We start from the raw sequence: 26,332 nt of genomic DNA, 5'->3' as shown, positions 1-26,332 counted from the left end.
CATTGTTGTCATTATCATTCTACTTTTCCTCCTCCTCATCATCATCACCACCATCATCAACATCATCAAACAAAATAACAAAAAAAGCCAGTTTTTAACAAACATTGTTTTCATTACCATTCTAGTTCTCCTCCTCCTCCTCATCATCATCATCATCATCACCACCATCATCAACATCATCATCATCCTCCACGAGTTCATTTGATGTTTCGGGGTTATTTTGTGGAACCATATTGGGATTAAACTGGAATTGTGGCATTGGTTGCGGTTGGAAGTTTGGAATGAAAGACGCGAAAGTGTTATTAAACATTTGGTTCATTTGTAGCATTTGTTGTTGCATGATTTGAATTTGTTGGGATAATACAGCAACTTGGGGATTATCTGAAGATTGGGATGTGGAAGCTTTGGAACGTTTGGTATGTTCATTTGGAAATAAATTATTGTTGATGCTTGGTTTCCTTCCAATTCCGTGAATATGCCCATGTCTCTCACCGAGGGCATGAGCGAGGCATTGTTCTTCATTTAACTTTTCGTTCTCCCCGAGTTGTGATTGCATCACCATCTTCTCCCGTTGAATGTTTTCCTAAAATAAAGAAAACAATAAAAATACATTAATTAAAAATAATAAATATAAACTTAACAAAGGTTGAAATTGCTTAAATTTTTTTATGTATATTTCAATATTCCCCCTTCAGCTCAACTTTGAAACATTTTCAATTTTCCACATACTCCTTTGAAGTAGCCATTTTAACCTTAACTAAACCTTCAAAAACCTTTTCTTTGACCAAATACACATCTATTTCGATGTGCTTGGTTCTTTCATGGAAAAAATGATTCAAACTCGGCCAATAAATTGAATTATTATCACATAAAATTTCAACTAGAAATTGCATTATATATTCAAATATTTTATACTCCTTACAAGGTAAAAGATTTTGCATTTTACAAAGGCCAAGGCTCTGTATTCAGGCTTAGTAGAAGAATGAGACACATTGGCTTGTTTCTTATTCTTTCAAGATATCTAATAATTACCAAGAAACAAATAAAAAGCAATGACTGGTCTTTGTGTAATCAAGCATCTTTCCCAGTGAGCACTAACATCAACCATAATTTGCAATTCATCTTTATCATCAATGTCTTTACTAATGATTATAGTATACAAATCAAGGAGTGTATTTATACTTTTATTATTGTTGCACTAGACAAATAAAGGGATATATTTTTAGGATAACAGTTTTACATTTTACGCATCAAATTTCAATTTCATACAAATGTACACATCTAAATAAAAAATCAAACCTCATTCTTAATCTCATTTTCAAGCCAAATACACCACAATAACATAAACAAATTATGCCTAACTTCATTTTCATTTTCATGTCAAAACACATTTGCATACCTTAAAATGCATATATATAATCAATCAACCAAACAAAATATGAGCAAAATAATATACATTGTGTATTGAAAGAAAAAAAATCATACATTTCATATCTTCAGTTCTTCACGTAACTGCACACAGGAAAAAAAAAAAAACCCAAAAAAATTACCTCAAAATCGGAGGTCAAGATAGCACGATAACCCGAATTTGTTTTCTCTAGCGGTGGTGCAGCTCGTTTCCGGCGGCCAGCGGTGATGAGGGCTTTGATTGAGGGCTATAACAACTGGAAATAAACCGCCAAAATCAGAATAAAACTCAAGCTACAACAAATTAAGAACAAATCTAGGACCAAGAAACTTACATTTATGTAACCGATGAAGCTGTGTGGCCGGAAATCGCCCTGCGTCGCCGGAGCTTGAGAGGAAAAAGGAGGTGCAAGCGTGATTGCAAACTGAACACTAATAAGGGTTTTGTTACAGGAAACCCTATGTCGTCTGTATAGGTAAAAGAAAACGACGTCGTCCAGCTTCTTTCCTCATTAAAGAAAATAAAAAAAGAAATTCTTTTCACGCGGATCGGTCCCACTTTTTAGAGACGACAAGTCGCCTCTATAGGTGGACGAAAACGACATCGTTTCACTTTTCTACGACACGAATTAAAAATAATTCAAAATATTTTTTTTACCACTCTATACCGACGACATGTCGTCGGTATAGGTGGAACAAAACGACGTCTTTATTTTCTGCAAAAGGGGAATATAAATAAATCGAAAATATTTTTTTAATACCTTATAGAGACGGCATGTCGTCTGGATAGATATTGGACATACCGCCAACTTTTTGCCCTTTCCCGCCCAGTCTATACCGACGACATGTCGTCTGGATAGCCTTTCTGGTCAAACATATATGGTCAAAGTTGGAACACGTTTTACCGACGACGTGTCGTCGGTATAGCTTGTGTTTTGCAGACGACACGTGTCGTCTGGATAAGTGACGTCGGTATAGCTTGTGTTTCTTGTAGTGGAATTAGAATTCAATGACGACATATGGAACACATTAGTATTCAATGACGACATATGGAAATAATTTACAAGACTATCTTTATTATTTTTTTTAATAAGATGCTTAATAAACTAATGTATATAAAGTATCGCAAAATTTTTCCCATATATCACAAAGATAATATGTACATCAAGGGTCTCTTATTTCATGCAATGCAAAACTCCCAAAAAAAAAAGGTTAAATGAAACTAGTTATGCATCAATATAAAACTAATTTCTTTCACTCTTTTTCACTAAATAACATCTAAATCTAATATGCATAGTAGGGCATCCCATAGCTGCCGTAGTAATATTGGTATGGATTAACTGTAAAATCTAGTGGCGCCACCGTGGGATTTGTTTCTTTTGCGGCGGCTGGTTTCTTCTCCTCCACCGGACCAACACTCACTAGCTCTGTGTATCCAACACCTTTCCTTAGCAAGTTCGCCAGTTCAACTGAGTCGACATGTTCCCCAGTCACAGCGATTTGGGTTTTATCTGATCCAACGAAAGATGCTGATTCAACACCTGTTCATCAATTTTCAGATCATGATTTAGTCGAGTAATTCAATCAATTCCAATTGAGGTTAACAATAATCAGGTATAAAATCCACAATTCAAATTGAGGTTAACATTTACGTTATGAAATTGAAATTAAACGATTTTTCTGGAAAACCAGAATTAAGTGAAAATTGGGAAGAGGGAAATCTCGAAACATGATCTTACCGGAGAGACTAACTGCGATTTTCAGAGCCTTACGGATTTTCTTTTCGTTGTTCATTGTGACCTTCACCACAATCTTTTGCTGCAAAACCAATCAATTACACAAATTGAGTTTAACTTATTCGAAAAAACAAAACAGAATTGAACTGGATTAGTAAAGAAATGTGTACCTTTGCCATTTCTGTAAAGTAGATGCTGATTTGACTGTGCCGAGTGTATCTGTATTGGATTTAAAGAAGACGTGTGAAGATTCAAAGTACTGAGAGGGTATTTATAGAATATTGTCCAGGAGTTCACTGAGGACGAAGACCACAAGGTCGTCAACGCCGTGGGAAAGGAAGCTTCGCACTATTTTATTTTACAAATAATTGAATAACTTTTTTGGATCTCTGTCATCAACTTCTGGGACTGTAAAGGCAATAAAGGCACGTTATTTTCTAGATGATATGCATACGTACTTCTTTTTCAAACTTTTGTTTACATGCCTTTCATTTACATAAAAGTTTGAAATTACCCCTTTTTGTTTTTCTACACTACAATTATTTACATATAATAAAGGGATAATGATTTAAAAAGGTAATATATTTTTCGATTTGTACACATTTGGTAACTGAGTTTTTTTTCCTTCCACATTTATCGCTTCAACTTGTTAAACTGTATATATCCAATCCTTATGACCGGTTACTTCAAGTTAGCCGGAAAAATGACTTATTAGTGTAATATATTTCTCATTTTGTACATATTTAGTCCTTAATATTTTTGTACATATTTAGTGATTAATTTTTTTTGTTTCAAAATAAGTCATTTTTTGTTTTTGTACCAATTAAGTATTTATGAATGATTTATTTAAGGTTTTTCTCACGACATCTAACATGGGACTATCATTGACGACAGGGACGGTTCTCTTTGGGTGCCCGCAGTGGCACCGACAACCCTGCTTTTCTTTACGCAGTGTAAATTTTTCGACATTTTTCAAAATTTTTTTCTTTTTTCTACTTACCGGCAACACCTACTACGGACCGACAACACCTACTACCAAATCCTACACCCGTCCCTGATTGATGAGGTGCTTGGGGCTGTTGATGTTTATGTTCATCGCGGCCTCGATTGCTTGGTTGCATAGGACTTGTGGTTTGACTTAGGTTTTGTATTCCGAACGTTGTAACTTCTTCATACGATATCTAATTTTAAAGATCTTTATGTCTACGTGTTCGTTTTTTAAGTCTACTAGAACTTTCGTTAAGATTACTCCCGTTAAAATATAATATGTTTTTACTTACGATTTTATAAAAAAAATCCATAAATGCATTCATAAAAAACATATGAATATAAAAATCATAATTAGAAAATATATTACTTTTTAACGGAAATATTCTAAACGAAAGTTGTAGTAACTAAAATACAAACACATAGATATAAAGATCGTTAAAAACCGAGATAGTATGAAAAAGTTATGATGTTCAAAACACATAACCTAAGCAACCAAGTAGTCGAGATCGCGATGGACATAAGCATCAAAAGTCTAAAACACCTCGTTAATGATTGTTCTATGTAAGATGTTGTGAGAATAACTTAAATAAAACATTCATAAGTATTAAATGAGTACAAAAACAAAAAAAAAAAAAATTATTTTGCAATAAAAAAAAAAGTTTAAGGACTAAATGTGTACAAAATTATTAAAAACTAAATGTGTACAAAATGAGAAATATATTACCCTATTAAGACATTTTTACTGGTTCACCTGAAATAACCGATCATAAGGACTGAATGTGTACAGTTTAACAAGTTGAAGGGGTAAATGTGAACAAAAAATAAACTCAGTGACCAAATGTGTACAAATCGAAAAATATATTACCCTTTAAAGTCATTATCCCTATAATAAACCTCAGTTACAAATTACTAAGTGTACAACTTTTTCTTATATATATATATATATATATATATATATATATATATATATATATATATATATATATGTATCTCAATATTATATTATTTTTTATTAACAATAATAATTATAAAAAAGACAACTTAGTATGTTACAGTGAAATTGGATTATTCTAAACACACCAATGATATTTTAAACACATAATCATCATTCATTACATGGGTCTCTGTTCTTGAATGAGTAGGTCAAATTTATTTCGTTATATATATATATATATATATATATATATATATATATATATATATATATATATATATATATATATATATATATATATATATATAAAAGTTATCCACTTCTTAAGAACAGTAAAGTTCCTAAGAGGATGGTAGAAATGGTCCTTGTTTATGAGTGTGGGTGCAATTTCGGCTTGATTTCATTTTTTGACGTATTATATTCTTTGTCAACACGTGGTAGCAATCCGACAGGGGTTAGGGCTTTTACTTCCCGAGCCTTCCGCTACCGCTCACTTACTTTACCTTACTTTACCTCCGCTTAGTCTTCTATCTATTTCTTTCTAGATTGTTCCCACCGCCATAACTTCTCAATCTCTGATCGGTGGCTTCCAACGGCATCTCGATCTTCATTCTTCTTGATGTCTCCACTGCACCGGAATCAACCATTGGTACACTGTGTGAGTTCAACAATCCATTTCAGCCATATATAAAGCAGATGCCCACATCACACTTTTGGTTATCTGCCCTCACACGCGTACGTCATTTTTCTTCACTCATCATTGTTTGCTTCCACCGCCTCACCAGTTTTTCAGTCAGCATCAACATCGCCGTAGTCAACCAATGAGGTTTTTCCCCCGCTCTACTTCTCTATATCTTTGTATAGATGATTGATTTCTCTCAAATTTATTTTCATCCGAGTTTTTATATATCTTCTATTCTCAAGAGGAGATTCATGTTCGTTGTATCATGAATCCGACTTCGAAAATTGCAAGTTCGTTTTGTTAAACTTTGCTTTAAATCATATGTTAAATGATTTTGTTTTTGGTCGTTGATAGGAGAACTTGGTTTGTGCTATGGTTCGATTTAGGTGATTAGGGTTGGGGGTGATGCCTACTCGATTGGAGCCATTACTGTTATGAAAGCTTATTATAGACAGTGTTTGAGTTTCCTCTGTGGTTTGATTAATGCATCAATGAAATTTTCTGACTAAATCACTGTCTCTGTTATCATCAGGTCCACCAAGAAACTTTGTAGAAATTGCACCAGAAGCAGTGAAGAAGATACAATTTAGGTTTTGTGAAAAAGAAATAAGAAATCATCCTTCATTTTCCTTTTATACATAAACCAATCTTATACGACTCATTCTAATTCTCCTTTCTTTCAATTCTTAGTTTAACAGTATTCTTGGGAAAGGTGATGCAAGGATAATCAACATTCAAAGTGTCTCAGGAGCCACAATTGGGATTCTATCTGATACTGCCTCCAAGATTCATCATCACTTATATCTAAAACTATTGGGTACTGCTGACGAAATCAAAATTGCTGAACTCCTCATTACAGATGTAATCACAGAGGTAAACAACAATTTAAGACTTTCACGTTTCAAGTTTCAACATCTGAAATCTTTATAAATTTTTTACTAGTATTATTTAAAACCAACATTTTTGAGGGTATGGATGGGCAGGAATTTTGAGAAGGTATTTGGTTGATCTAGTGGAGATGCGGTGGCCGACAAACATAGCTCAAGTTTCTCTCTTTAGGTCAGTAGCATTTTATTTTATTATTTACAATTAATTAGTTACCATTATATAATAATTAATGATTAATCAATGAATGTATGCATATTCTACTTTATGGTTCGGTGGAAAAAGTTACATGCTATATTTGTATGCCAAATATTCCCTTTGAGAGCTTGAAAAGTTTATACATAGAAACTGAAGATATGTGGACGTCATTTGGAGAATAATATTTAATAACGATAAAGGGGACATATATGAATATGTGCCATTCATTGCGCAGAGTGGTTGCATTATGTATTTATGGATCAATTACAAAATAGTCTATTTTTGCATCTTATTTTATTCTATTTTTATTAAAAAATTGATTTTTAATTTTTATAATATAAGAGGGAAAAGAGTGTTTATCTGTAACTACCACTAGATAATCTAATTAACTTACATTGTAAAATTTTGAAACTTTTGTGTTGCTAATGTAGGGGCATACATGGGAGGGTTAATTTATAGATGAAAAACATATGCTTTTTCGGTATTGAAGTATGGAAAAGACATATTCATTATTAAGAAAATCTTATGTGGTTGTTTTGGTTGGATGCATATTATAGTAAGATGTTGGAATTGAGTCAATATCTTTTTGTTTTATTTCATGAATCGTATAAGTAGAGAACTTATGATCTTGAAAGCCATAGAAGAAGGTTCAAAAACTTTGTTTAATATCGTTGCATATACATATTCTGACGTTGAGTGCAATCATTGGGTGATCATTGCATCTACTGTGAGGCTCCATGTTGAGCATCTTGACCATAGTGCCTAACGTAAACATTCATACTTTAAGAAGAATAAACCTAGCCAAAAAGTATCTAAAACAAAAAAAACAAAAAACAAAAAAAAAATTGAAAGCACGATTTCCAAGTGGTTTTGCCGGAAATTACATTACTTAAATAACCAAAATATTTTTTATACTATTTACTTACTAGAAATAAGCAAAATATCAAAATGATATCTTTTTTTTGCTGTTACGCTGTGGTTCACCTGACCTTTTTTCCCCTGTTTTCCCTGCTTGATATGAGCAAAATTATCAAAATGGTCATTTTTACCAAATTGACCAAAATGGTCATGACCGGAATTAACCTAAATAGTAAAAAATGCTTTCTTTTTACATATTATGCCATGTTTTAAGTGACCAAAAATAATTATTTTACCTACCAGAAATATGATCAAAATGTACATCGCTTATGTTTTCAGTATTTTACATGCTTAAATTTTGTTTATCTTCAGTTTATTATTCTGGGAAAAAATTTTGATTTTCTTTTGTTTGATCTTTGAAGTTTTTCAGGTATCTGCTCTTGAGAAGGTTGGTATGGTACCTTCATCTATTAAATTTCATATGGGTAAATTGATGTATGCAATTATAGTCTAAGATCTTAAGTGAAAAACATTTTGTTTATCCCTATCATGTTTTAAATTACTTTCAAGCTTTAGTTGATGCCTTCAGTTTTGCATTAAATCAATTCAACAGTTGAAGGCTATAATTTGTAATTATTGTCTTAATTTTGGCATGGTGGAATTGACTTAAAGAATCTCACTATGGAGAATATCATATGGTGGTAATTATGGAGTGAGAAATCAGAAAGAGATGCACACTAAATTTTACTGATTCTTATTACTATTCTCTTTAACTTACGGCAACAACCTTAAGTATAATGGCAGACAACAAGAAAGTTAATTGGATGTGAGGACCGTCCAAAAGGTTGGGAAGGTGTTGATGTTGCTTCTAGACTTGCAAATGTCTTGCTGCAGATCAGGTCTCAAATCTAAGGGTAATTGATAGCAACAAAGTGACCCCCTTACATACACTTTACCTTGGTAGTTGAATTATTGATTTACCTAAAAATTTATAATCAAACCCCCTGTTCGATATATTTTCTTGCCACGACTATACTATATTACGATTAGGTGTGGTCAAGTTTTTTTTTCTATGTATTATCTTAAAAACTATTATGTTACAGTTATATTCACTCCAAATTACTATGTAATCTTTTCTGTCGATAACAATCACGAAGTTGCCAAAATGATCGGAGCTGTCCAAATCCATACCCTTCAAAGTTGGGTTCCTCATCTAGTTTCTTTATTAAATTTTTTTTTTTTTTTTTTGTATTATTAAACAATTAGATTTGGTCAAATAAATGAGATTTTTCACTTACTATCCTTCAAAATTTGAAATAAGTTTCATTTAACACCTTTTACTTATTGAACTTGTTCAATTTATAGTCTTTTTAAAAATAATAATAATAATAATAAGAGCATATAAATTTTTTAAAAAAAAATAAATGTTACGTCCCACACAATAACTTTGTCAATCAAATACATATGTTTCTATATAAAATTCATATTACAACTTCAATTTGTCTAAATCATCTTAAGTACTATGATTAGTGGTTAAAAACTACTTATATGCGTCTAGTCGATGTTTATATAGAGTTACGTATCTCATTCAATGTGGCGAAATAGTATTCATCAGGTAACCTCCATCCAATATAGCTTTGATGTAATGACTGTTATTTTGATATCCAATTGCTATGGCAACACATTTATACCACAACGATGGAAAAGATCGAAGTGGTAGCTATGTCTGACTACCTGTGACGGTTAAATCATGTAGTATTATATTATATCTTGAAGCAATGAGAATACATATTTCCGATATTATCATCCAATAGGTGCATGACTGCTGAAAGATTTTAAGCGTTGGAATTATGAGACTAATTTTGGGTTCAAACATGCCAACATTATACGACTTATATTTCTTCAACTCTTTAATTAAGTCTTTTCGAATATTAGGCCATGCATCTTCCTCTAAACCGAGACATAAAGATATTACTTGAAAACCACAATTTCCATCATCACTTGCACGACCTTTACACAGGTGAACAATCCCAGAGCACAGACACATAAGCTAAATCCTGAACCCTCCAGTTGAGGCCTTTGACATAAAAATTTCTTGATCCACATCTTTCTTAGTACAGACCTTGCAAGGGTACAAGCGCGATTCCCAACACGAGTTCCCATTACAAGCCCACTCGAAAATGGCCACTCTTATTCTTCTTGACGACCCTTCCCTACAACTGATGAACATCCAATTATGAATTTGCCCCTAGTCCCTAGCTGGAGACACTAACAGAAACATGCAAAAATGATCCTTAAAACATACCGAATGTGAACTTGACCCAAAACCAAACCATATGATGTACCAAAACCTTAATAACCCTTTAACTCTCTGCTATGCCATTACCAACCATTGCTTCACCGAGCAAAGATGATCAAACCAAGAATTTATGTGTTACATCCAACCCCCTTATAGACTCAGGTGTACCCTCACCTGGACAACCACTCGAGACAATCATGAAGAACTTTATGAATTGCGACCTCATAACCAATTCCAACTTGAAAATCAAAACCTTAGCAACAACTTGCGAGCAACCGGAATCATAATCAATACATCATACATAGACTTTTTGATACCTAATTGATACTCCCTACAACCCGTATTTCTTCCTTTATCCAAACCATCTGATTGGTGAGTCCCTCGATTCCGATCAACGCGCCAACGTCGAAGGTACTACCAATAGAAGAAATAAACAATCATGATCACTAGGCCCACAGCCTATGACTGGAATACCCCTACAAGGTCCTCAGCATAGGTATGGATTGCCTCCGAGCCCACAACATGAGTCTGGAATGCCCTCCCCAGCCCTCATCCCATGTCTGGAATGCTGTCAGTATCACAGCAACCTTGTCGACATCACATCATCCGCCCAACACTCCGTGCCTAATGATACCCACCTCATCCCATTGCCTTGAAGGGACCTAATCAACTCCCTCACAATGCCAACTGAGCATAACAATGCTGCTACCAAAGCAACACCTTATGAAAACATGGTCGCACACGACCCTAGAATAGGATAACGGTTTCATTCTTGGTCTAATTCGAAGTCTATAACCCAAAAGAACCATGCATATCCTTAGGGAACCCATAATCTAAACAATAAGATATATGAAACCTATGTATTGGTTCACCATCTGACTTTTCTCCATTGGAATTACTTTATAGGCCGAATATATCTAAACGAACAACTATTGTATCCCCGTAACCAGCTAGATTGACATCATTAAAAAATGGAACTACTTCTTGGTTTTCAATTTCATTAACTTTACCGACCACATTAAGTTGAACTTGGTGTTGGTGTTCAGTATTATCTCATGCACCTACATCATTAACATATGTAAAAACATACGTATAAATCCACACAGTGAATAGGTGATTACACCACATTTTCATTTTCAGCAACAACACTATGAAATCGAGGTACATTAGAAGTTGCTTTCTTTTCCGCTGGATATGTTTTCAACTGATTAACACTATCGTCTCCTTGTTTAGCACAATCACCTTCAACAACCACGAAAATTACATTCATAGGTTTTCTTCCAAAACTCTTTAATTACAATGATCAAGTTTCTAACATAACCATCATCAACTATGACTATAATATAGGGAAAATGTCACTGTAGCCCCACGAACTTTCACATTTTATGTTTAAAAGGTCCCTATTGTTATTTTTTGGCTTTATAAGGGCATGAATTCTCTTTTTACCGGCTTTTAAGGCCATTTTCTAGAAAGTGAAGGGGTCACCCGGTCACCCCTTTCACAATCAGCCAGTTATCTTGTACACATCATTAAAAAAAGCCAACTCATTTGCCACATCAGATGCCACCTAATGTATACGAATTGGAGAGCACAAAATTGAGGGAGAACAACCATGTGGAATCCATCGCCATTATCATCACTTCCCCTCAAAATAGCATTCATCATTTCTTTCTTTCTTTCTTATTGCTTCTTCTTCGTCTTACTCTCCCCCAACCCCCAATCCCCGTTATCATTTGATCTCAATTCCGAAAGTCAACTCCAAGAAACAACGACCATTGCCACCGCTGGAGACATACTCGCACTCCTTGGCACACCTTAGCAGGCTGCATCCATCGACCTCCAATTGAGAATCTGAGATAAGGCAAGTATCCAACAACGAACCCATTCGTCTAAATCGATCAAACACAACGCCAATTCCGAGCCGAACATTCGCAAGTAACATAATTTTGACTTTCCCATTGACCCGTAAGAACATTTGTTCAATTTCCGATGGCAGATGAAAGTCGCGCTTCCGATATATGTACTTCAAATCCAATTACACCGTTCACAGATCAATAATTCCAATTTTGACCTTTTTAGTTTGACTCACAAGAACACCCTTACAAACACACTTTCATTCCATTAAGTTTCTGTCACGATTTCATTCGCTCATATGACACAACCTGTGAGTTAAATTAACCATTCGGAACCCAGCACATCATAAACACCAAATCCCACTTCTTCAAATCGATGTTAAGATCAAACAACTCATCAGTCGAGTTCATTACCACAATTATCTGTATTTTCAAAACTTTAAAGCATCGAATCTCCATATCATCATTAATTTCATCGAATGACATAAACAAGAAACTAAATTGATGTTGAAATGAGAATGAGTAGGTAGAATTTTTTAAACAAAGAATCAATTGATAAAATCAAAATTGATGTCAATAATGCCATTACTCACAAAGATCGATTCCATAACAGATAAGCAAAAGATTTAACAATCATGGATAAGAATCGTCAATTGTTGTTCGTTGGCTTCGGCTTCTGCCCCCGGCCCTGGATGCCCTTTCTACCATTTCGATGGCGAGAGCCAGGTCAAGGACTTCATCCATACGCTTCTACATCATCCAAAAATACCTAATTCGATTTCATGTTAAAATACAATGAGATGGCTGACAACCTGACATTTTGGTGAATCTCACAAATTTGGAAACGAAAATGGGTGATGAATTGGGTGACCACTGTACCCTTAGGGCCCAAGCAAGGCAACTCGTTAGTGATTCGTTGATGTGTCATCTGAGTTGGGTGAGTTGAATCTGTAACTGAGTTAGGTGATGACTAGGCAAAGAAACCGGTTGAATTGGGGGCAAAATCCCTAATTAGCCGGTAAAAAGAGAATTCATTCCCTTATAAAGCCAAAAAATAACAATAGGGACCTTTAAAACCAAAATGTGAAAGTTCGTGGGGCTACGGTGACATTTTCCCTATAATATATTGCATTTTGGGATGACGGAAAGCAAGACTAACATTTGATTTATCTAACAAACTAGTCTTACTTTCACCAAATATAGAAATTCACAAAAGTAATATTTTCCAAAAATCGCACACGGAACTAAACATTCTAGAACTTCCCCTCGTTGCCAAGCGTATCTTAGTTGATAATCATTTATCTCTCACTTTCCGTCAATTACAACCACATCAAAATATTTAGTAGCAATTATAATATTTTAATGAAAAATATAGCATGAAAAAATAAACGCTAATACTTTAGATTTTTTATCTGCATTCTATATAAAGTAGTGAAAATATAAAATCATAGCCAAAGATGTCAAAAATCTTATTCAAAATGAACAAAAATCGTAGTCAAACTTACAAACTTTTATTGTAAACATAACAAATAAAAATCCGCATGTCAAAAAAGTGGAAATTGCGGAGGACTTAACAGGAAACCGTAGATGGCCATGTACCATATGCGATTTTGTGTTTCAAAAATGGGCAACATGAATGTTTTTTTATAGATAATACAAAATCTCATGTCAAACGACAATTCTACATCCGAGCTGACGAAACCACAAGCGTGTTAGCCTCATCTGCGGTTTCATTGACTATTTTTGGATAAAAGCTAATTTTTGGCTATTTTGGCTAAATCGTTAAGAAATTAAGCTACTTTGTAAGTGTTTCTAAATTACATACTTTTTGCAACTTTTTACCATCTCACCAATTTGACGCTTAATAACGTTCTGAAGGAGTCGCTCTTATTTCCACGTCCGTGGAGTAGAGCACCAGCTTAGCATCTTCTTTGCCAAGCGTTTTCCGACAACAAGGAAATAACATTTGCCTGCTGAGGAGGGAGAAATGACTGGTATGTACATCAACTTCTCCATGCCCAAATCAGCATCATATTTCTTGCACACAACAGATGCCACATCACTTTTGCCGGTCCGGCCCAAGTTCATTCATATGATTCATAATAAAGTAAACGACTAGTTGTGCGAAAGTGTATCATTTGTAATGACGAATTAGAATTCAATGACGACATATGGAACAAATTAGTATTCAATGAGGACATATGGAAATAATTTACAAGACTATCATTATTATTTTTTTTAATAAGATGCTTAATAAACTAATGTATATTAAGTATCGCAAAATCTTACCATATATCACAAAGATAATATGTACATCAAGGGTCTCTTATTTCATGCAATGCAAAACTCCCAAAAAAAAAAGGTTAAATGAAACTAGTTATGCATCAATATAAAACTAATTTCTTTCACCATCTTTCACTAAATAACATCTAAATCTAATATGCATAGTAGGGCATCCCATAGCTGCCGTAGTAATATTGGTATGGATTAACTGTAAAATCTAGTGGCGCCACCGTGGGATTTGTTTCTTTTGCGGCGGCTGGTTTCTTCTCCTCCACCGGACCAACACTCACTAGCTCTGTGTATCCAACACCTTTCCTTAGCAAGTTCGCCAGTTCAACTGAGTCGACATGTTCCCCAGTCACAGCGATTTGGGTTTTATCTGATCCAACGAAAGATGCTGATTCAACACCTGTTCATCAATTTTCAGATCATGATTTAGTCGAGTAATTCAATCAATTCCAATTGAGGTTAACAATAATCAGGTATAAAACCCACAATTCAAATTGAGGTTAACATTTACGTTATGAAATTGAAATTAACTGGAAAACGAGAATTAAGTGAAAATTGGGAAGAGGAAAATCTCGAAGCATGATCTTACCGGAGAGACTAACAGCGATTTTCAGAGCCTTACGGATTTTCTTTTCGTTGTTCATTGTGACCTTCACCACAATCTTTTGCTGCAAAACCAATCAATTACACAAATTGAGTTTAACTTATTCGAAAAAACAAAACAGAATTGAACTGGATTAGTAAAGAAATGTGTACCTTTGCCATTTCTGTAAAGTAGATGCTGATTTGACTGTGCCGAGTGTATCTGTATTGGATTTAAAGAAGACGTGTGAAGATTCAAAGTACTGAGAGGGTATTTATAGATCGTCCAGGAGTTCACAGAGGACGAAGACGACAAGGTCGTCAACGCCGTGGGAAAGGAAGCTTCGCACTATTTTATTTTACAAATAATTGAATAACTTTATGGATCTCTGTCACCAACTTCTGGGACTGTAAAAGCAATAAAGGCACGTCATTTTCTAGATCATATGCATACGTACTTCTTCTTTTTCAAACTTTTGTTTACATGCCTTTCATTTACATAAAAGTTTCAAATTTACCCCTTTTTGTTTTTCTACACCACAATTATTATTTACATATAATAAACCTCAGTTATAAATTACTAAGTGTAACACAGGGTTAGATACACAGCTTTTTCTTATATATATGTATCTCAATATTATATTATTTTTTATTAACAAAAATAATTATATAAATGACGGCTTAGTATGTTAAGATGAAATTGGAGTATTCTAAACAAACCAATGATATTTTAAACACAGAATTAGGGGTGTAAGTGAGCCAAACTACTCGTGAGCTACTTGGGATCGACTCGTTAAAAACTCAACTCGAGATCGAATTAAACAAGCCCGAGCCGAGCTCGAGCCTAAATATAAGGCTCGTTTAATAAACGAGCTCGAGCCGAGCTTCAATTAATGGGCTCGCGAGCCTAAACGAGCTAATATATATATATATATATATATATATATATATATATATATATATATATATATATATACAGAGAGAGAGAGAGGCTCGTTTAGGCTCGATTAGGCTCGCGAGCCCACTGAATTGCTCATGAGCCGAGCTCGAGCTTCATTTTAAGGCTCGAATCGAGCTCGAGCTTCCTCAAATTAAACGGGCCGAGCTTGAGCTTGAGCTTGGTCAGGCTCGGGCTCGGCTCGGCTCGTTTACACCCCTACACAGAATCATCATTCATTACTTGGGTCTCTGATTCCATTTTATTAATTGATATATATATATATATATATATATATATATATATATATATATATATATATATATATATATATATATATATATATATATATATATATAAGTTATCCACCTCTTAGTAGCACTACAAGAAATATATCATTTAGCGGCGACACTATTAGCGGCGACTATTGGCTTTACCGGCGACTCTAGCTAGAGTCGCCGGTAAAGCCACTAGTCGCCGCTAATAGTGTCGCCGCTAAAGGGTTGACACCCGAATCCGCACTTTCCCCCTACATTGCATCTCAACCGTTCGATGAGATAGTCAATCCAACGGGTGGGGTGCCTTATCCGGTCTAACCTAATACCGGCGACACGCATGTCGCCGCTAAAACTCTAAAAAAGTCGCCGCTAATTGTCTGCTAAAAATGACGCGGTACCCTTCCCTCCAGTTTGTCGCCGCTATTAACAATTGTCGCCGGTATTGATCCTCGCGTCGCCGCTAAACGTGTCGCCGCTATTGATGATCGCAGATAAAAAAAAAACGCACGCAGATTACAGTTCCTCTTCATTTCCCTTTCTGTTTGCTTCGAGTTCCTTCACCATTTTTCCGATTTCTTCTTCAATCAGCTTCTTTCAAGCAAATTTCTCCCCTCATTGTTCCAAGCAAGTGTCCCTAGGTGTGGTTAAAGCTTTGGGATCAATTTCTACCTCCATTTCTTGAAGAAAGGTAAGTTTTATTTTGATGATTTCATTTTTGTGTTGTATGAATGATAATAAATTGCTCATGTTCTTTATTTTTGGTGGTGTTGTTTTGGATTAGAAGCATTGTTCCAAGCAAGTGGTTAAAGCTTTGGGATCAATTTGTAGGTACCTCCATTTGTTGAAGAAAGGTAAGTTTTTTTTTTATGATTTCTTTTTTATTTTGTATGAATTTTGATTTGTAGCTTTATGTAGTGATTGAATGATAATAAATTGTTCATATTTTTGTTTTTGGTGGTATTGTTTTGGATTAGAAGCAAGTTATTCAATTTTTTGTTTGTGGTTATTTAATTGCAATTAGTTGTATAGCTTCAAGTTGTATTTATATGTGAAATTATGTGATAATTGTCATATGTGAAAATTGGATTGTATATTTTGTATTTGTTTGAATATATGTGAATTTGGTATATATATTCCAATGTATGTGTGTTTGATGTATATGTGGTATATTAGTAGAAGTTATATGTATTTGTTATAAGTAGAATGTTATTGTGTGTATGTGAATGTATGTATGTTTGTTGTAAATGTGATATATGATTGTGAAACTTTTGTATTTGGTATAAATAGGATGTTATTATGTATATATGTGAAATTATGTGTATTTGGTTTAAATAGGATGTTATTTTGTGTGTATTTGTATTTGATGTATATGTGGTATATGTATGTAAAAGTATGTGAATTTCACCTTCTTATGTATTATGTAAAACTATGTGGTTTTGGTATAAGTAGGATGCTATAATTGAAATAAAAAAAAAATACATTATTTTTATAAATTGAAAAAAAAAACACAAAAAAAAACTATAAAATTGTTTAAAAACTTAAATACAAAAACTAGAAAGCTTCTAGTTTTTACCCAAGCTAACTCCAAATTAATTAACCAATAAGTTATATAGTTAACTTATAATTGGAAAAAAAACACAAAAAAAATTATAAAAATCTTTAAAAACTTATATACATTTTAATCTCGACGGTAAAAAAAACAACACAACAACATAATACGTGTGTAAAAATATGTGGTTTTCTTATAAGTAGGATGCTATAATTGAAAAAAAAAATACATTATTTTTATAAATTGAAAAAAAAAACACAAAAAAAAAAATATAAAATTGTTTAAAAACTTAGCTTCTAGTTTTTACCCAAGCTAACTCCAAATTAATTAACCAATAAGTTATATAGTTAACTTATAATTGGAAAAAAAAACACAAAAAAAATTATAAAAATCTTTAAAAACTTATATACATTTTAATCTCGACGGTAAAAAAAAACAACACAACAACATAATACGTATGTAAAAATATGTGGTTTTCTTATAAGTAGGATGCTATAATTAAAAAAAAAATACATTATTTTTATAAATTGAAAAAAAAAACACAAAAAAAAATATAAAATTGTTTAAAAACTTAGCTTCTAGTTTTTACCCAAGCTAACTCCAAATTAATTAACCAATAAGTTATATAGTTAACTTATAATTGGAAAAAAAAAACACAAAAAAAATTATAAAAATCTTTAAAAACTTATATACATTTTAATCTCGATGGTAAAAAAAACAACACAACAACATAATACGTATGTAAAAGTATGTGGTTTTCTTATAAATAGGATGCTATAATTGAAAAAAATAATACATTATTTTTATAATTTGAAAAAAAAAACACAAAAAAAAAAACTATAAAATTGTTTAAAAACTTATATACAAAAACTAGAAAGCTTCTAGTTTTTACCCAAGGTAACTCCAAATTAATTAACCAATAAGTTATATAGTTTTTAATTTATTTTTTTCATTTTTTTATTACTTAATTTTTGTATTATTTTAGATGTAAAAAAAATGTGGACTGAAAAAAAAACAATGCTAATTCTGTATACTAAACTCTAAACCCAAAATTATGTTTCAGCAACATCATGTCTATTGATAAAAGCTGGACTACTAATCCATATCGAAACCATCCCGAGTTCCAAGCAGGACTCAAAGCTTTTATTGAGAAGTCGAAGTTGCACCTTGATAGTAATGGTAAAATCAGATGTGCGTGTGAAAAATGTGATAACCGTTACTTCAAGTACCCGACTGTAGTTGAACGCCATATATTTATAAATGGTTTCAGTAAGGCGTACAAAATTTGGATCTATCATGGTGAATCTTTTATTCCTCCCGTCGTCTTGCCAAGTAACGAAATGGCCGATTTAATCGACGATGTGATGTGGGAGTCGAGAGAAAATGATAGCTGAGGACCCACCTTTCCCAGGTGGTAGAGGTCCTGGCCAGCACGAGCTGGACGGTAAGTCTTATCATGAATTTTTATTTACTATTTTTGTTCAATTATCATAAATTAAATGTCGTTTCTAATAATTTTTAATTACATTTGTAGTTGAGGGACGTGCCCGAAGGAAAGCTCGAGGAAAAGCAAAAAATATAAAGCTTGAAAAAGCAATCTTGCAGAACCAGGGGAAACCAATACCCATGCAATTTGATAGGGATATCACATTTAATCCCGTAGGAGAGGCGGGAGACATGTTTTCCCGAGAAGTTGGGAAAACAATGTGGCAGATGGTCCCTTTCGACAAATGGAGTTGGAAAAGAGTTTCCCCTGATATAAAGGACACTGTATTACAACATTTAGCGGTAATTATTTATTTAAATATATTTTATAGGTTTAACTATAATTGTTTCTTGGTTAACTTTTTTTTTTATTGTAGACAAAGTTTGATCTCAATCAAATGTACCAGGATGCACAAGCTACTTTATTGACAGAGAGTTTTCAAGCAGCCTTGTTAAGAGGTTTTCGAGAGCGTAAAGCCGACGCTAAAGAATATTTCAAGATGGTCGGAGGGTATGAAGATATCCCGAGAGCATTGGCAAATCCTCCGGATGGTATGCTTGTTGATAACTGGGAGAAGACAGTTGAGTATTTTCAAACTGACGAACACAAAATTGCTTCAGAAAGGAACAAAAAAATCCGTGAAAAGCAAACAATTGTGAATCGTGGGGGTTCGAGCTCGTATAGCAGTACTTGCTATAAGAAGGTACCGTACGATACATGTAATTATTTATTTAAAATATAATCTAATTTTTAAACTTAAACAGAACCTTAAGAGAGTGGAAACATTTTGCAAAGCTCATACCGATAAGAATGGTGTATTTGTTACTGCTGAATCGGAACAACAATATGTAAGTATTTAATTATAATTTTATCATATATTTAAATGTTTATTTATACTTAATTGTTACTCACTTTTGGGAGTTACAGAATCGGTTAGTTGAAGAGCTGCTAGAACAAACTCAAGGTGAAAGTGAGTTTACGCCAACTCAAGAAAGAGCTACGTTCGAGAAAGTATTAGGAGAGCGACGTGGCCACATTAGAGGCATTGGCCGCAAACCTTCTGGTCTCCTGACGATTCCACAGCCTTCGCAACCATCACAACCACCATCACAACCATCACAGGTAAAATAGCAATCTACTTTAGCATCGTAAAATGCATGTTGATTTGGTAGTTTGGTGATTATTTGCTAAAAAGTTTGGTAATTTGGTTTTCTATCTTACTTTAAAAATAACAATGTATTTTGATAGTTTTTTTTTATGTTTGACAATCTAACTTATAAGTTTATATATATTGTTATTAATTATGTAGTTGGAAAATCTTCGTGCAATGCTCGCCGACCCGGCATGTAGGGATGAGCTTTATTCGTTTTTTCAATCCCAAAATAATCAAGGGAACGATGGGAACGACGATGAGGGTATGTAAGAATGGGTTTTATTTGCATATGTTGTCTCGTTTTGCTACTTGGTAGATTGTAAAAATTTTGTTGTTTTGCTACTCGGATAGTATGACTTTTGATATTTAATTGTATTTTGGATGTTTGTTTGACACTATTATGTTTGATATTTAATAGGATGTTTGTTTTGTAATTAGCGTCGACACTATTGGTTTTGATATTTAATCGAATATTGTTATTACCGGCGACACTTTTACCTGCGATATTATCACCGGCAACGAAAATCATTTTTTTTAAAAAAAAATTGAAAAACAATTACCGGCGACGCTTTTACCGGCGACAGAGCTCATTACCGGCGACACTTTTGCCGGCGACACTTTTACCGGCGACAAATGTCATTCCCGGCGACAACATTATTAGCGGCGACAATACTCATTAGCGGCGACATACTAATAGCGGCGACTATTATCATTAGCGGCGACAAACTGATCAATAGCGACGAGGCAGTAGCGGCGACTTATTACCGGCGACGCGTCGCCGCTATTATCATTACCGGCGACTTTTGGGACTTTTACCGGCGACTTTTGTCGCCGGTAATGGTCTTTTTCCTTGTAGTGTAGGGATGAGATTTAGAACCGGAAAACCGGACCGGAACCGGAAACCGGAACCGTTAGAACCGGAATATATAGAACCGGTTCTGGTTCCGGGTTTTAAAATTGACTTTATCCGGGTTCCGGATAATCCGGGTTTGAGTCAATCGGGTTCGAGTAAATCGGGTCTAAATACCGGAACCGGTGTTTGGAACCGAAACCACTTTTAGGGACGAAACCGGTTTTGTGAAACGTTTAAAAGATGCATATCTCATTCGTTTCAACTCCGATTGACATGCGGTTTTTTCCAACATGTAGTTTAGAGTTTGTACATGATTTTAGACTATAAAATTGTCATTTTTAGTTTTATATTCATTGACCTACAATCCTCTAAAATTAAGATATCAAAGCTGGAAGTTTTTTGTTTTTCAGTTTTTTTGTATTCGATGAAAGTTTTAAAACATGCATATCTAATTCATTTGAAGTCGGATTGACATGTGGTTTTTTCCAACATGTAGTTTTCAATTTGTACATGAGTTTAGACTATAATTTTGTCATTTTTGGTTTAACATTCAATGGTTTATAGTTCTCCGAAGTCGGGATATCAAAACTGAAAATTTTCAACTTTTCACCTATTTGTTTTTGTAATTTGTATTATGTGAAAATGTTAACATATGCATATCTCATTCGTTTAAAGTCGGATTGACTTGCGGTTTTTTTCAGAGTGTATTTTAGACTATAATTTTGTTAATTTTGGTTTCATATTCAATGAGTTACAGAAATGGTCCCATGTTTATCGATATGGGTGCAATTTCGGCTTGATTTTGTAAGGGGTCATTTTTTGACGTATTGTATATTCTTTGTCAAAACGTATTAGTAATCCGATAGGGGTTAGGGCTTCTACTTCCCAATCCTTCCACCACCGCTCACTTACTTTACCTTTGCTTCTGGTTAGTCTTTTATCTCTTTCTTTCTAGATTGTTCCCAACGCCATAGCTTCTCTACCTCTGATCGGTGGCTTCCAACGGCTTCTCGATCTTCATTTTTCTTGATGCCTACACTGGACCGGAATCAACCATTGGTATGTTGTGCGAGTTCAACAATCCATTTCAACCACATATAAAGCAGATGCCCACATTACACATTCGGTTATCTGCCCTGACACAAAATTACATTTGCAAGGAACCTAATAAAAATTCTCCATAATCCTATAAATCCTATTATAACATAAACACAAGTTATTTGCACATATTGGTTTCTATTATACGATGCTAATTATTTACTTTTAAATTATTCTTTGGCAATTTGCATTGATTGGTGTCTTTGCTAACATGGTTTGATTAAATAAATTACAAGTTTGAAAAATAATTATTTACATTGACCGGTTTCTTTGGTATCTAACTCTGAATGGAACAAAAAAAAGGTTAATAAATAAGCAAAAAAACCAAAAGAAGTCTCGCAATCAAATCCAAGGACTCATGAACTACAAACAAAAACACTGGAACAAAGGAGATGAAATTATTTCAACTAGCAATAACATAGAAGTAAACTGTAATCATTTTTCCAAGTCAACTAACAAATTTCAATTGATTTCAGTGGGATTTAAATATAGACTTTAATAGTAATTCAATTGATTTGGAATGGCTTAATCATTAATCATTACTGAAGCAATAAACAAAAACAAGTTGACCTTTAAACCAATAGCAAGCTAGCAATTAGTAACGGGTGAGCCCATAAATCTATTTGAGAGGCTGAGCAGTGAGCAACCATACTTAGAGACAAACATGAGACAGAGATGCAAAAGGTTGAAGAAGTGAACATAAATCCATCTGAAATCTCGGCATTCTCAATATATAAAATAAGGAATTTCAGAATAAAAAATACGAAAAAACAATCTATTACAATTCACTAATCACAAGAATCAATAATTCAGAAAACAATCAAACATTAAACAAAAACTGAAAATTGCCTGAATCATAAAGCGGAAAAAAACATATAAAATGAGACAGTTGGATATCAAAATTTTCAAAAAGTACCGAGAAAACAAGCGTTATTATGCATTTGTGTTTCCACATATTCATTTAGATTGCGGTTTGTTGTTTCCATGTGCATATTTTGGTATTCTTATTTCTCGAGCAAACACAACTATTGACATATGGTTATTCAATCGTCAATCAAAATCATGGTCGCTTTTTTGCTGTTGTGTGAAAATTGATTTTTTTGAGTTACCCTTTTTGCGTTTTGCTTGAAAATCGTCATCGACTCCTCGTATTATGTTTTGACTAGTGATTGGCTCAGTTGATTTCTATATTACCGCACTCAAATTTTCACCCATGCCCTGCTTTGCTGCCTTGTGCCTTGCCCCGTATCGGCTAAAACCTTCGACCAGATTACATTAAGTCCAAATAAAATAACTATATTTATAAGTAACTAACCAAATATAATTCCCCTACAAATTTGATGCCCCAGGCTGGGGCCCAAGCCGACCAGCCTTTGTCCTCATTAGGGAGGAGGGAGTCGTTCCCTCCCAACCCACCGAACCCACTTTCGCATCAATTTTTGTCTCTTTTTTTTCTTTATCTTTCCCAACCCACAATACACAGAAATCCTATCTTTTTGAACCCATTCAACCCACTCAATTAAAAAAATACAAAACAACTAACGTACAAGTTTTAAAACACATGGTACAAGAGAAAATAAGAAAGAGAAAATAGAGAGATGATGAAGTGGGTTAGTGAAACCAATCAACCCATTCGTTGAAACGGGAGTGGTACCGCCGATAACTCTATTGATAATTAAGATTTTTCATCTGATTGTTTTGTATTTTTTTTTAATTGAGTGAGTTCAAAAAGATAGGGTTTCTGTGAGTTATGGGTTCGGAAAAATGAAGAAAAATAAAAGAGAAAAAGTGATGTGACAGTGGGTTCAGTGGGTTGGGAGGGAATGACTCGCTCCTCCCTTACAGATGCAATCACAGAGGTAAACAACAATTCAAGACTTTCAAGTTTCAAGTCTCAACATCTAAAATCTTTATAATTTTTTTCTAATATTATTTAAAACCAACATTTTTTAGGGTATGGATAAACAGAAATGTTGAGAAGGTAGTGGAGAGGTGGTGGCCGACAAAGATAACTCAGGTTTCTCTCTTTAAGTCAGTAACATTTTAATTTATTAGTTACAATTAATTAGTTACTATTATATAATAATTAATGATTAATGAATGAAGGTAAGGATATTTTACTTTATGGTTGGGTGGAAAAATTACATGCTATATTTGTATGCCAAATATTCCCTTCGAGAGCTTGAAAAGTTTATACACAGAAACTGAAGATATATGGACATCATTTGGAGAATAATAATTAATAACGATAAAGGGGACATATATGAATATGTGCCATTCATTCCGCACAGTGGTTGCGTTATATATTTATGGATCAATTACAAAATAGTCTATTATTGCATCTTATTTTATTCTATTTTTATTAAAAAAAATGATTTTTAATTTTTATAATATATCAGTGAAAAGAGTGTTTATCGGTAACTACCACTAGATAATCTAATTAACTTACATTGTAAAATTTTAAAATTTTTGTGTTGCTAATGTAGGGGCGTACATGGGAGTGTCAATTTGTAGCTCAAAAACATATGCTTTGTGGGTATCTAAAGTATGGAAAAGACATATTAATTATTAAACAAATCTTATGTGGTTGTTTTGGTTGGATGAATGTTAGGTTGGTGATTTAATCACCAAATATATTTTAGTGTAATGGATTTAACAAGTATTTCAAGAATAGTGTTTTAGTTATAATACAAGTTAGAAGGTGTGAGAGTGCACACTTGTATTTACTGAACATTGTTAGTACCGAACCCTAATCACCAAAAAAATTTTAGAACAGTACGAGGACTAATTTGTCATTCTTTAAAGATGCAAATTCAAGGATTAATTCGTATTTTTTCAAAGTTGAAAACTGTTCTCGTTTTATCCGTTGTGTGGATAAGTCCGGGAAACTGAGAACTTCGTTGAAACACAGAAAACAAATAGGACGCTTTCTTCTTCATTCTCTCTCAAAATTGATTCTGTTTTTGTGCCTGAAATCAAAATCGTTTCTTCAGGAATTATCCTAGTTTGGATTTCGTGATACCCAAGGCAATTAGGGTCGAAATATCAAACAAGGAAAGTGTATCACACGATTCCTGTTTGTAATCCAGATTTCCTATAACCCAATTTCGAAATTCCCCAACATGTTATAGTAAGATGTTGGAGTTGAGTCAATGCAAAACTCCAAAAAAAAAAGGTTAAATGAAGCTAGTTATGCATCAATATAAAACTAATTTCTTTCACTCTTTTTCACTAAATAACATCTAAATCTCATATGCATAGTAGGGCATCCCATAGCTGCTGTAGTAATATTGGTATGGATTAACCGTAAAATCTAGTGGCCCCACTGTGGGATTTGTTTCCTTTGCGGCGGCTGGTTTCTTCTCCTCCACCGGACCAACACTCAGTAGCTCTATGTATCCAACACCTTTCCTTAGCAAGGTTGCCAGTTCAACTGAGTCGACATGTTCGCTAGTCACAGCGATTTGGGTGCTATCTGATCCAACGAAAGATGCTAATTCAACACCTATTCATCAATTTTCAGATCATGATTTAGTCGAGTAATTCAATCAATTCCAATTGAGAACAATAATCAGGTATAAAACCCACAATTCAAATTGAGGTTAACATTTACGTTATGAAATTGAAATTAAGCGATTTTTCTGGAAAACGAGAATTAAGTGAAAATTGGGAAGAGGAAAATCTCGAAACATGATCTTACCAGAGAGACTAACGGCGATTTTCAGAGCCTTACGGATTTTCTTTTTGTTGTTCATTGTGACCTTCACCACAATCTTTTGCTACAAAACCAATCAATTACACAAATTGAGTTTAACTTATTCGAAAAAACAAAACAGAATTGAACTGGATTAGTAAACAAATGTGTACCTTTGCCATTTCTGTAAAGTGGATGCTGATTTGACTGTGCCGAGTGTATCTGTATTGGATTTAGTAAATTGGAAAATAAGAGGAATGAAAGAAGACACGTAATTTAATAACTTTTTTGGATTTCTGTCAGCAACTTCTGGGACTGTAAAGGCAATAAAGGCACGTCATTTTCTAGATCATATGCATACGTACTTCTTCTTTTTCAAACTGTTGTTTACATGCCTTTCATTTACATAAAAGTTTCAAATTACCCTTTTTTGTTTTTCTACACCACAATTATTTATATATAATAAACCTAAGTTGCAAATTACTAAGTGCAACTACAGGGTGAGATATACAGCTTTTTCTTTTATATATATATATATATATATATATATATATATATATATATATAT

At 33.7% G+C, this 26,332-nt stretch overlaps 4 protein-coding genes and 1 long non-coding RNA gene across 6 annotated transcripts; 2 read left to right on the top strand and 3 right to left on the bottom strand.

The window, feature by feature from the left end:
• Positions 1-2,519: 2,519 nt before the first annotated feature.
• On the bottom strand, positions 2,520-3,466 carry LOC145061490 (heavy metal-associated isoprenylated plant protein 16-like). Its single transcript, XM_079008971.1, has 3 exons — positions 3,314-3,466; positions 3,147-3,225; positions 2,520-2,948 (listed from the first exon to the last, which is right to left on the bottom strand). The coding sequence occupies exons 1-3, from the start codon at positions 3,320-3,322 to the stop codon at positions 2,692-2,694; spliced, it is 345 nt and encodes a 114-aa protein (XP_078865097.1). The 5' UTR covers positions 3,323-3,466; the 3' UTR covers positions 2,520-2,691.
• Positions 3,467-5,577: 2,111 nt separating this feature from the next.
• LOC145062188 (uncharacterized) lies at positions 5,578-8,870 on the top strand. 2 transcript variants are annotated; one of them, XR_013687474.1, is made up of 5 exons: positions 5,578-5,893; positions 6,282-6,339; positions 6,440-6,622; positions 6,733-6,808; positions 8,113-8,870. It is a non-coding gene; the product is annotated as an uncharacterized LOC145062188 (long non-coding RNA). The 2 variants fall into 2 exon arrangements; XR_013687475.1 differs by having other exon boundaries at positions 6,104-6,339.
• A 5,144-nt stretch (positions 8,871-14,014) lies between these two features.
• LOC145061489 (heavy metal-associated isoprenylated plant protein 16-like) lies at positions 14,015-15,040 on the bottom strand. Its single transcript, XM_079008970.1, has 3 exons — positions 14,891-15,040; positions 14,724-14,802; positions 14,015-14,534 (listed from the first exon to the last, which is right to left on the bottom strand). The coding sequence occupies exons 1-3, from the start codon at positions 14,897-14,899 to the stop codon at positions 14,278-14,280; spliced, it is 345 nt and encodes a 114-aa protein (XP_078865096.1). The 5' UTR covers positions 14,900-15,040; the 3' UTR covers positions 14,015-14,277.
• A 3,823-nt stretch (positions 15,041-18,863) lies between these two features.
• LOC145061836 (uncharacterized) lies at positions 18,864-20,918 on the top strand. Its single transcript, XM_079009412.1, has 6 exons — positions 18,864-18,924; positions 19,015-19,268; positions 19,343-19,669; positions 19,731-19,814; positions 19,894-20,088; positions 20,276-20,918. The coding sequence occupies exons 1-6, from the start codon at positions 18,864-18,866 to the stop codon at positions 20,387-20,389; spliced, it is 1,035 nt and encodes a 344-aa protein (XP_078865538.1). The 3' UTR covers positions 20,390-20,918.
• Positions 20,919-25,079: 4,161 nt separating this feature from the next.
• On the bottom strand, positions 25,080-26,034 carry LOC145061488 (heavy metal-associated isoprenylated plant protein 46-like). The gene is made up of 3 exons (XM_079008969.1): positions 25,938-26,034; positions 25,771-25,849; positions 25,080-25,575 (listed from the first exon to the last, which is right to left on the bottom strand). Exons 1-3 carry the CDS (start codon positions 25,944-25,946, stop codon positions 25,313-25,315), a joined length of 351 nt encoding a protein of 116 aa, XP_078865095.1. The 5' UTR covers positions 25,947-26,034; the 3' UTR covers positions 25,080-25,312.
• Positions 26,035-26,332: the final 298 nt, after the last annotated feature.

The sequence above is a fragment of the Lactuca serriola genome, chromosome 7, assembly GCF_051521515.1.
Source record: "Lactuca serriola cultivar US96UC23 chromosome 7, Lser_US96UC23_V15, whole genome shotgun sequence".
In the NCBI taxonomy this organism is placed as follows: Eukaryota; Viridiplantae; Streptophyta; class Magnoliopsida; order Asterales; family Asteraceae; genus Lactuca; species Lactuca serriola.
This window is presented reverse-complemented; position numbering and strand designations above follow the sequence as displayed.

Bases quoted from the DNA above. Each gene is read 5' to 3' on its own strand.
- LOC145061489 (XM_079008970.1), bottom strand. The intron at 14,535-14,723 runs GTAAGATCATGC...ATTGATGAACAG, and splicing joins AATCGCTGTTAGTCTCTCCG to GTGTTGAATCAGCATCTTTC.
- LOC145061488 (XM_079008969.1), bottom strand. The intron at 25,576-25,770 runs GTAAGATCATGT...ATTGATGAATAG, and splicing joins AATCGCCGTTAGTCTCTCTG to GTGTTGAATTAGCATCTTTC.
- LOC145061836 (XM_079009412.1), top strand. From the start codon at position 18,864: ATGATAGCTGAGGACCCACCTTTCCCAGGTGGTAGAGGTCCTGGCCAG. The intron at 19,269-19,342 runs GTAATTATTTAT...TTTTTATTGTAG, and splicing joins CTGTATTACAACATTTAGCG to ACAAAGTTTGATCTCAATCA. The intron at 19,815-19,893 runs GTAAGTATTTAA...TGGGAGTTACAG, and splicing joins CTGAATCGGAACAACAATAT to AATCGGTTAGTTGAAGAGCT.
- LOC145061490 (XM_079008971.1), bottom strand. The intron at 2,949-3,146 runs GTAAGATCATGT...ATTGATGAACAG, and splicing joins AATCGCAGTTAGTCTCTCCG to GTGTTGAATCAGCATCTTTC.